Source organism: Cottoperca gobio, chromosome 18 (genome assembly GCF_900634415.1).
Source record: "Cottoperca gobio chromosome 18, fCotGob3.1, whole genome shotgun sequence".
NCBI classification, from domain to species: Eukaryota; Metazoa; Chordata; class Actinopteri; order Perciformes; family Bovichtidae; genus Cottoperca; species Cottoperca gobio.
The window spans coordinates 14,748,300-14,759,429 of record NC_041372.1 but is presented as its reverse complement, the minus strand read 5'-3'; the positions used below and the strand labels follow the sequence as shown (position 1 = coordinate 14,759,429).

Genomic DNA, 11,130 nt, shown 5'->3' with positions numbered 1-11,130 from the left:
TACACACCATGCTGAACAGCTGTCGTCCATCGACCAAGAGATGATCGACCTCGCCAACAGCCAGGGGAAATTCCGGTCAGCTGTCACCAAGCGAGTGAATCACCTGGCAGTCCAGATGCAGCAGCTTCTTACACACCTTGAAGCTGGTTCTTCTGCAACTACTGCTGCGAAGCCAAGCACGTCGCCTGCTGTTCCTGCGGCGGATCAAGTCACCTTCTCATGAACGACGCTTCGTTTGACACCGCCAGAAAGGTTTTCCGGGAACTCTGGAGACTGTCGACCCTTTCTGGTACAGTGTGAACTACATTGTGCTCATAATCCTGCTGTATTTTGTTTCAGCCTCATCCAAAGTAACATTGATGTTGTCCCATATGTCAGGTAGAGCTGCTTGGGCTACTGCAGAGTGGTCAAGAAACTCCCTTGTGTGCCAATCCCTGAACATGTTTACTCAGACTCTTAGCCGTGTGTTTGATCACTCATCGCCTGACAGAGAAGCCTCACGAGTGCAGATTAAACAGGGACATCTACGAGTCACAGACTATGCAATATAGTTTTGCACATTAGCAGCGGACAGCGGTTGGAACACCCCAGCTTTGATAGACGCTTTTATGAATGGTCTAAAAGACTCTATTAAAGACCAATTGGCGCCCCATGAGTTACCCACAGATCTGGACTCCATCATTGACATGTCTGTTCGAATTGATAATAGACTTCAGGACAGAAACAAAGAGCAATTTTAAAACCAGTGCACGGTTCCCAAACCACATTGAACGCTTGCTTACTCCTTCGAGCCCCAGACTACCTTCCTCAGCATCACCCGGGAGGCCAGCTTCCTCTGCTGCCCCAGGGGAACCCATGCAGCTGGGCAGAGACGGCGCCGTTACCTGGAGAGATGTTGTTTCTACTGTGGACAACATGGCCATGCAACGTTGTCATGCCCGGTAAAAAGGAGAGGCTCACCTGCACAGGATGCTGGTGAGCTGATTCTCTGCGGCTGACTTCCCTCCGCGTTCATTGACCACGGTAGAGATCCAAAACCGTGACCGTAGTATTACTGAGGGTGCACTTGTGGATTCGGGAGCAGATGAAAGTCTGATGGACTGGGGTTTGGCCAAAGAACTGAGCATTAAAACTATCCCTTTGACTGCTTCTATTAATGCCAGTGCCTTAGATGGCAAACTTTTATTCAAAGTAACCAATGTGACCGAACCTGTTCAGGTAACTATTGATAACGCTCACACTGAGAAAATTAAATTCCATTTATTTGACTCAGCACAGCACTCTGTGATTTTGGATTATCCTGACCTGACCAAAGTGCCCTCAAGTTATCTGGACTTGAAAGAGGCCTTTAATAAGACTAAGGCTATGTGCATACCACCTCACCGACCTTATGACTGCCCCATTGACCTTTTGCCTGGAGCTCAGATTCCTAAAGGTCGACTATACTCCCTTTATGCACCAGAAAGGGAGGCCATGAAAACCTATATTGACTCATCCTTAAAGTCTGGACTCATTAGACCATCCTCCTCACCTGCGGCTACTGGGTTTTTCTTCGTGGGGAAAAAAGATGGTTCTCTTCGGCCCTGTATAGACTACAGCCCGCTTAACGAAATAATTGTTAAGAATAGATACCCCCTTCCTCTCATGTCGTCAGCATTTGAACTTCTGCAGGATGCTAAGATCTTCACAAAACTAGATTTGAGAAATGCTTATCATCTCATCAGGATTCGTGAGGGGGATGAGTGGAAGACAGGTTTCAACACTCCCAGTGGTCACTACGAGTACCTTGGCATGACATTTGGGTTATGTAATGCTCCAGCGGTCTTCCAGACTTTTGTTAATGATCAGTTGAGGGACTTTCTTAACAAATTTGTTTTTGTGTACCTCGACGACATTTTAATCTTCTCACCGGATGAGGACACCCACAGACTACATGTCCGCCAAGTTTTCCAAAAACTGATGGAGAATCAATTCTACTGCAAAGCAGAAAAGTGTGAGTTTCACGCAAAGACTGTCTCTTTCCTGGGGTACATCATTACCGCCAATCAGGTCCAGAAGGATCCAGAAAATGTCAGTGCTGTGGCCAATTGGCCTACCCCCAACAACAAAAAGAAGGTGCAGCAGTTTCTAGGCTTTGTATACTTTTACAGACGGTTCATAAGAAACTTCAGTGCCATTGCAGCACCATTACATGTTCTCACTTCTCAGGTCATGTTTAAATGGAATGCTCAGGCAGAAGAAGCCTTCCATAGACTCAAGAGACTGTTCACAACCGCTAACTTTCTCACCGTGCCAGACCCACAGAGACGATTCATAGTGGAGGTGGATTCCTCAAACGACGGCATCGCAGCAGAATTATCTTAAAGATCTGCCCAGGACAACAAACTCCACCCATATGCGTTCCTGTCACATAAGTTGACCCCGGCTGAAAGGAATTATGATGTGGGGAACAACGAACTCTTAGCAGTGAAAGCGGCTCTATAAGAGTGGCGTCATTGGTTGAAAGGGGCAGAACAACCATTTTTAGTCTGGACTGACCATAAGAACTTGGAGTACATTAAGAAGTCCAAAAGACCCGCCAGGCCAGATGGTCATGTTTTTTTAATTGTTTCAATTTTGTATTGTCGTACAGACCAGGCTCACATAATGTTAAGCCAGATGTATTGTCCTGTTTGTATGATCCTGAACCTGTTGCCAAAGAACCTGAGAGCATCCTTCCACCTAACCGTGTGGTTGGAGCAATTTCATGGCAGATAGAATCAGTGGTGAAGCAAGCAAATGGTGAGAACCCAGCACCTAGGGATTTCCCATGAAATAGGTTGTTTGTCCCCGTTTCCGTTCACTCACAGGTCCTACACTGGGCTCGGCTTTGCTCACCTGTCATCCTGGGGTGAAACGTACAACCTTCATGATCCAGCAACGTTTCTGGTAGCTGGCTATGAGGAAACAGGTGGCAGAATATGTGGCGGCCTGCAATGTCTGTGCCAGAAACAAGACCTCCTCCACTGAAGCGCAGATGGGTTTGCTGCAGCCTCTTCCGGTTCTTCATCGACCATGGTCCCACATCTCAATGGACTTTGTCACCGGATTACCCATATCAGAAGGTAACACCACCTGTAGTGGATGGATTTAGTAAAATGGCACATTCCATTGCACTGCCGAAGCTTCCCTCTGCCAAGGACACGGCAGAGGTCATGTTGCGTCATGTGTTCTGTATCCATGGTTTTCATGTGTTCTGTATCCATGGTTTTCCCAGGAACATTGTTTCAGACCGAGGCCCACAGTTCATCTCACATTTTTGGAAGGAGTTCTGCCATCTCCTTGGAGCCATCATCAGCCTGTCTTCAGGATACCACCCTCAGTCCAATGGCCAGTCAGAGGGGATCAACCAGGAGCTTGAGACCGGATTGCGGTGCCTGGTCTCCCAGAACCAGGCATCATGGAGCAAGCACCTGATCTGGGTTGAGTACGCCCACAACACGCTGCCTAATGCCGCCACAGGACTCACGCCATTCCAGTGTGTGCACGGCTACCACCTCTGTTCCCTGACAATGAGACTGAGGTGATGGTTCCATCAGCTCATGCCATGGTCCGTCGGTGCCGCCGGATCTGGGCCAGTGCACGTCCTGCTCTCCTGCACAGCGCCAGCCGGATGAAGAAGGTGGTGGATCGACACCGCAGACCTGCTCCACGTTATCGGCTTGGACAGAGAGTTTGGCTAGCTACCAAGGACTTACCTCTCCATGTCATGTTGAAAAAGCTAGCTCCAAGGTTTGTTGGTCCATTTCCGATTTTGAAAGTAATAAAACCAGTGTCTGTGCATTTACGACTACCCAGGTCGTTAAAGGACCATCCGACTTTTCATGTCGGCAAGGTGAAGCCAGTCAGGGAGAGTTCCCTGGTTCCCGCCTCCAAGCCCCCTCCACCTCCCCAGATGGCCGAGGGAGGTCCCGTATACGCCGTTAAGGAGCTTCTGGCAGTCTGTAAGCGAGGACGGGGAAGACAATTCCTCGTGGACTGGGAAGGATACGGTCCGGAGGAGAGATCATGGGTCCCAGCGAGCTTCATTATCGATCAGGTCATGATCGACGATTTTGATCGAGGTCACCCTGAAGTGTAAAGTGTGAAGTGTAACTCTGAGGCAGCTTTGGACAAATATTCACGTCAAGAGTTTAAGAAAAGCCTCCTAATTTATTTATTCTGTTCTTCTTTCTTACCAACAAGTTGTGTTGTGTTCTGTGAACCATGAGCATGTTGCCTGAGTTTAACTCAGCACTTACACACATCTGACCTTCACTTTACAAAGTATATTTGTGCATAAACCTGATCAAACTATGCTGTGAAAATGTCCCGGCTCAGTTTGAACCCTGTTGACCTTTGAAAGGTGAAAAACTTTGTGTAGCTAAAGAACAGGTAAGTGTTCAGCTGTCTCCCTCCTCTGATTATGTCATGACATGATTTGTTTTCCTGTTTTATTTTGAAATGCTCTCTTCCCCTTGTGTCATGTCTGGTATTACTTCCTGCCCTTGTGTTTTTGCCTTTCTCCCCCAGGTGTGTCTCGTTACCTTCATTAGTTTCCTCCTGTGTGTTTGCCTGTCTCTCCCAGCTGTGTCTCGCTCCCTCATTTAGTGTCTGTGTATGTATCCCTGTCTGTCTCAGTGTTCTTTGTCCCTGGTTCATGTTTTTTTACTTTAATTGTTGCCTTGTTTTTGTATTTGATTAGCTTTTTAGAATAAAGCTCTGTTTTGTTAAACCTCATCTTGCTTGCTGCATTTGGGTCCTCCTCTTCACCTAGTCGTAACAGATTATTACTCATGTCATAGCGTAAAGTTCTTGTCATATAAATCTGTTATGTGTTTGGTTGATTAATTCATTTATATTGAGAATATGTGATCTCCATTGAAGCACTTAATGTGGGTGCAGCTCCATTATTATAAATATATATTAGTGCTGGGTGTGGCTGGAGGGCCACCTTCTTCTTATCTTTTATCTTCAGCACGCAGACTGCTCGTCTTTCTTCACACCAGTTAGATTATTATCTCCTCTGCAGCCGCTCTGCCTTCGCGTGTGTATTTCTAGACACAGTTCACAGCCGAGTGGAAACAGGAAGAGCTTCTGACATCATGTCTCGGTGTCTCAGTGAGATGCTCAGACAGCACAGAGACATGAAGGAGGTCCGAGCGCTCTGCAGAACACTGAGTCCTGACTCAGGGTTGCATTAGTAGTTGCTTGTGATAAACGTTGTGTCCCTGTATCACTCTTCTGTCTTTGTAAATCTACATGTTGTATTTGAAGTCGCTCTTCTTCTCTCAGGGATGGATGTGCTGCTGCTGCTGCTGCTGGGACACGTTCACCTCAGTTCTTCTGTCGGTACGTTGGACTTGGCCGTGTGATTGTATTCAAGATTATTTGCTGGAGTCCTTAAAGTCCATTCATCTCTTGTTTCCCACATTCGGCCTCTTTCTGCGTCTCAGGTGCATCTTTCCCTGGAGTTCTTCCAGACTCACTGCAGTTCTTTGAATATGGGTCCTTCAGTGTGAGCTGTGAACTCTTCTCTGGTTCGACTGAATGGAGAGTTGTGAGGAAGCTCAACAAAGGTTCAACAAATCCTTCCAGCTGGAACTCGTCGGCAGCCTCCTTCAGCTTCAGCCTAACCATGGAGAAGCACAGCGGAGAGTACTGGTGTGAAGACGCAGCCGGAAACACGAGCGGAGCCGTGCACATCAGCATCTCTGGTGAGTTCAGCACAGAGTAGATGAGGTAGTTCAGCAGAGACATGTAGCACGAAGAGTTAGACGTTCAGTTTGACCGTCTTTGCTTCTGATTTTGACAGGCAAACAATTATATATGTCAAAGTTTAAAGAGCAGTTTCACAGTGTGCAGGAGAAAGCTGCACATAAAACTCAAATTATATATTTTTCTGTATTCTTGTTATGTCATATTGATGTCCGGACAACATTGACCTCTCAGAGACGTGCAGTATATTGTCCAGAAAGATGAATTAAAAATAGAAATACAGTCCAATTTATATATTCATTTTCTACAGAAAAGTTCACAATGTTAAACCGTATCTGGATGCAAGCATGAAATAATATATAATATTTTAAATACCTTTAGTATCAAGTGTATTCTCCTTATGTTTTATCTCACAATTTTTATATATTCAGCTTATTTCTTGTTTTATTCTTGGACTCTTGATTACTTCCTGTTACATCATCAACACAGGAATAAACCCTGTTCCTGTCCTGGACGCAGCACATGACCGATGTCTTCTAATAAACATAAATGGAAAGAGTTGTTTCACATAAAATGTGTTTTCCTCTGGTGCTGCAGCTGGTTCTGTGATCCTGGAGGTTCCCGCCCGGCCGGTGCTGGAGGGACACGATGTGGTTCTTCCTTGTAAAAATCAGAACTCTCAGTCAAAGCACATCGCTGACTTCTACAAAGATGGTTCCATGCTCCAGACCTCGTATAGAAACAACTTCATCATCCGAAATGTGTCCAGGTCTGATGCAGGACTCTACAGGTGCAGCATCTCTGGAGTTGGAGCTTCTCCTGAGAGCCGGCTGACTGTTTCAACACAAAGTACAGGTGAGTGTGTCTCTGTGCTCATCTTCAGTTGGTCTCCAGGTGAGAGACAGGTGATGAAAGTGTGTTTAGTGTCTTCTTTCCAAGAAGACACACCCTCCAGCGCCCCCCCCTCACCCGCTCCGCCCTCCCTGCTGTGGACTGTCGGGGGGGCATCGGTGGCTCTGCTGCTGATGGTGATGGGACTACTTCTCTGCAGGAAACACAAAGGTGATGTTTACATATGTATCCCTCCTCTGGTCTATATATTATTTATTGTTTCTATGTTTCCAGTTTTCCTACTGATGACGTTTGATCTTTTCTGTCTCCAGTGTTGGTGTGTGTCTCGTGTGGAGCAGCAGAAGGATCAGCTGGAGATCAAACAGGTGGAACACTGAACTCACACACTGTTAGAGATCACACAGCTGAAACACTGAACTCACACCCTGTTAGAGATCATACAGCTGAAACACTGAACTCAGACCCTGTTAGAGATCATACAGCTGAAACACTGAACTCACACACTGTTAGAGATCACACAGCTGAAACACTGAACTCACACACTGTTAGAGATCATACAGCTGAAACACTGAACTCACACCCTGTTAGAGATCATACAGCTGAAACACTGAACTCACACACTGTTGGAGATCACACAGCTGAAACACTGAACTCACACACTGTTAGAGATCATACTGCTGAAACACTGAACTCAGACCCTGTTAGAGATCATACAGCTGAAACACTGAACTCACACACTGTTAGAGATCACACAGCTGAAACACTGAACTCACACACTGTTAGAGATCATAGCTGAAACACTGAACTCACACCCTGTTAGAGATCATACAGCTGAAACACTGAACTCACACACTGTTAGAGATCATACTGCTGAAACACTGAACTCACACCCTGTTAGAGATCATACAGCTGAAACACTGAACTCACACACTGTTAGAGATCACACAGCTGAAACACTGAACTCACACCCTGTTAGAGATCATACAGCTGAAACACTGAACTCACACACTGTTGGAGATCACACAGCTGAAACACTGAACTCACACACGACTGCAGATCATACTGCTGAAACACTGAACTCACACACTGTTAGAGATCATACAGCTGAAACACTGAATTCACACACTGCTGGAGATCCTACAGCTGAAACACTGAACTCACACACTGTTAGAGATCACACAGCTGAAACACTGAACTCACACATTGTTAGAGATCATACAGCTGAAACACTGAACTCGCACAGTTGGAGATCACACAGCTGAAACACTGAACTCGCACAGTTGGAGATCATACAGCTGAAACACTGAACTCACACACTGTTGGAGATCATACCGCTGAAACACTGAACTCACACCCTGTTAGAGATCATACAGCTGAAACACTGAACTCACACACTGTTAGAGATCATACAGCTGAAACACTGAACTCACACACTGTTAGAGATCATACTGCTGAAACACTGAACGCACACACTGTTAGAGATCATACCGCTGAAACACTGAACTCACACACTGTTAGAGATCATACAGCTGAAACACTGAACTCACACACTGTTAGAGATCATACAGCTGAAACACTGAACTCACACACTGTTGGAGATCACACAGCTGAAACACTGAACTCACACACTGTTAGAGATCATACAGCTGAAACACTGAATTCACACACTGTTAGAGATCATACAGTGAAACACTGAACTCACACACTGTTAGAGATCATACAGCTGAAACACTGTACTCACACACTGTTAGAGATCATACAGCTGAAACACTGTACTCACACACTGTTAGAGATCATACAGCTGAAACACTGAATTCACACACTGCTGGAGATCACACAGCTGAAACACTGAACTCACACAGTTGGAGATCACACAGCTGAAACACTGAACTCACACACTGTTGGAGATCATACCGCTGAAACACTGAACTCGCACACTGTTAGAGATCATACAGCTGAAACACTGAATTCACACACTGTTAGAGATCATACAGTGAAACACTGAACTCACACACTGTTAGAGATCATACAGCTGAAACACTGAATTCACACACTGTTAGAGATCATACAGTGAAACACTGAACTCACACACTGTTAGAGATCATACAGCTGAAACACTGTACTCACACACTGTTAGAGATCATACAGCTGAAACACTGTACTCACACACTGTTAGAGATCATACAGCTGAAACACTGAATTCACACACTGCTGGAGATCACACAGCTGAAACACTGAACTCACACAGTTGGAGATCACACAGCTGAAACACTGAACTCACACACTGCTGGAACTTATGTCAGGCAGGAAGGTCGACTCATAACTAATCTTGTGTACTTAATGTGTAACCTGCCAAACATTTTGCAGATGTCTTGTTCATGTTGTGCTTCAGTGAAACGGTAACTTCATATTGGCACTGATAGATAAATGAAACCCTTAGATTTCAAGTTGTTTTAATGTTTAATGTTCTATATATGCTCTGCTTAATGAAGCGTGAGCGCTGAGTGTTTCAGAGTGAATGTGGTTGTGTTCAGGTTCAGGAGGAGATCCAGCCTCTGCGACGTACGCTGTCGTTAACAAAGGTACTTTGAGTTCAGTCACTTCTGTTTAGTCAACAAGTGTTCCGTCTTAAGTAATATATAATGCATGCAAAAGATATTGAACATAATAACTTTCTCTGTCTTTAAATAAGTGTCACATCAGTTACTACATTTAAGACTCATTCTCAGATATGTGTGCAGAAGGCTGCGTTTCCTTTAAACACTGTTTGGTTTCAGGAGATAATTTGATCTTGTGAGTTAAAAACCACACGAGGAAACCTCAGTCTGAAACAGAGCAGCTTTTATATCTCTACAGCGCAGGAGGTCCGACTGTCACTACGAGATGGAAAGATTAAAGAAATCCTTTTAACATTAACAATATTTATCACTTCAGAGAGATGAACAGAAAGCATCATATCGCTGCATAAATAGTTTTAAAATAATGATATTTAATGTGTTTTAATGTAAGTTTAATAATATTACAATAATGTGTCATGTTTTGTGTCTGAAGCAGCTACAAAGTCACGTTCAGCAGACGAGGGCGATGTCTACTCTATAGTCCACTATAGGTAAGAATCTCATCGTTGTTTATTGTTCATAAACAACATGTTAGCTGACGTTAGCTCTCGCGTGGCTGCAGACTCTCAGTCTTCTTTTGATAAACTGTGAGATAAATAAGGACAAATGCACCAACGAATAACTTCATGTTATGTTTTTATTTTGTTTCTCAGGTCGGACGGAGGGGTCAGCTGACGGACGGAGGGGTCAGCTGATGGACGGAGGGGGTCGTCTGCTCAAAACTCTTCTTCTCTTTGTTCGTGAGCGAAGCAGGAAGTCACAGTAACAAGGAACATTTTAATTCTTATTCTTTTTAAAATGTGTTATTGTGTTCTGAAATCCATTGCAAAGTCTTTCTGTTATCAATCATGTATTTTTATTAGTTTTAAAATCTCTTTAAAGTCAATAAAAGCAAAACAAACCAGACAGAACGTTTATAATGTCATTAATGTTCTCTCTTTACTTTACCTCAAAGAAAACGAATTAACAATAACAATAATCCGTTTTGTATTAAGTCAGATCAAAGAACGGGGTCAGTTGGAGGGGGGGGGGATTTCTTCAAGTTTGGCACAAATGTTCACGTGGACTCAAAAGATTAAATGATTAGAATTTGGTGGTCAAAGGTCAAAGGTCACAGTCTCAAGAATTCATGCTAATTTTGTCAATTTCACACAAACGTCAGGATAAAATTATTGAATTAAGACATTTTGGACAGACACGTGACCTGCATATAATAATAATAATAATAATAATAATAATAATAATAATAATAATAATAATAATAATAATGATGATGATGATACTAATAATGATAATAAAATAAACAAATAACAATGATGATAATTAAGCAGTTTGTGCACATTTATGAAGGCTGTAAACATTGATAATCACGAGGTTAGTTTCATTCCAAATGCTGCACAAATATTAAGAGAATTTACCAAAAAATCAACAACTAAATAATGCAAATTAATCTGCGTTTGAATCCACGATTATGATGTGAATATCAGACGATAAGGGAGCGAATTCTCCAGCTGCTTGATTTGAACCTGCAGAAGAAGAGCAGGTTGTTCAAAGAGCTGACGAGGAGAACACGATGTGAACGTTTGTGTGTCTCGTGTTAATGTGAAGAGGGTCTGTAGCTGAGCTTCACCTGCGTCGCGTTTCCATTTCACTTTGTGGCTCTTTGTTGTGCAGCTGACTTGGAGGTCAAGCTGCGTGCAGCGTGTGCAGAGGGTCGCGTGGTTCTTCCTCCTCGTCTTTATCCGGGCTTCAGTGTTTATTTTAAAACGGCAGCAGAAACCACACATGTGAACGTCTGCAGTGAACTGTCACAGCTGCAGTTATTAACCTACTAAACCGCTGACATCCAGCACACATGGGGCGGGACAAAGGTTGACGTGCTTCAGCAAACTGTTGACGTCTGTTTCTGATGTTGGTTAGAAGC

General features: G+C 44.1%; 1 protein-coding gene across 7 annotated transcripts; it reads left to right on the top strand.

Annotated features, from left to right (window-relative positions):
• The first annotated feature begins 77 nt into the window (after nt 1-77).
• On the top strand, nt 78-10,110 carry LOC115023555 (high affinity immunoglobulin gamma Fc receptor I-like). Of its 7 annotated transcripts, XM_029454629.1 has the most exons (10): nt 2,710-3,104; nt 3,257-3,771; nt 5,314-5,370; nt 5,475-5,735; nt 6,334-6,591; nt 6,661-6,798; nt 6,900-6,953; nt 9,123-9,170; nt 9,640-9,697; nt 9,860-10,110. In XM_029454629.1, exons 3-10 carry the CDS (start codon nt 5,316-5,318, stop codon nt 9,879-9,881), a joined length of 894 nt encoding a protein of 297 aa, XP_029310489.1. In that variant the 5' UTR covers nt 2,710-3,104; nt 3,257-3,771; nt 5,314-5,315; the 3' UTR covers nt 9,882-10,110. The 7 variants fall into 7 exon arrangements, with proteins under 7 accessions (XP_029310486.1, XP_029310485.1, XP_029310484.1 ...); XM_029454626.1 differs by lacking the exons at nt 2,710-3,104; nt 3,257-3,771 and adding an exon at nt 78-289 and having other exon boundaries at nt 6,676-6,798; XM_029454625.1 differs by lacking the exons at nt 2,710-3,104; nt 3,257-3,771 and adding an exon at nt 83-289 and having other exon boundaries at nt 9,643-9,697.
• The last annotated feature ends 1,020 nt before the right edge of the window (nt 10,111-11,130 follow it).

Bases quoted from the DNA above. Each gene is read 5' to 3' on its own strand.
- LOC115023555 (XM_029454624.1), top strand. From the start codon at position 220: ATGAACGACGCTTCGTTTGACACCGCCAGAAAGGTTTTCCGGGAACTC. The intron at 290-5,313 runs GTACAGTGTGAA...TTCTTCTCTCAG, and splicing joins GAGACTGTCGACCCTTTCTG to GGATGGATGTGCTGCTGCTG. The intron at 5,736-6,333 runs GTGAGTTCAGCA...CTGGTGCTGCAG, and splicing joins CGTGCACATCAGCATCTCTG to CTGGTTCTGTGATCCTGGAG.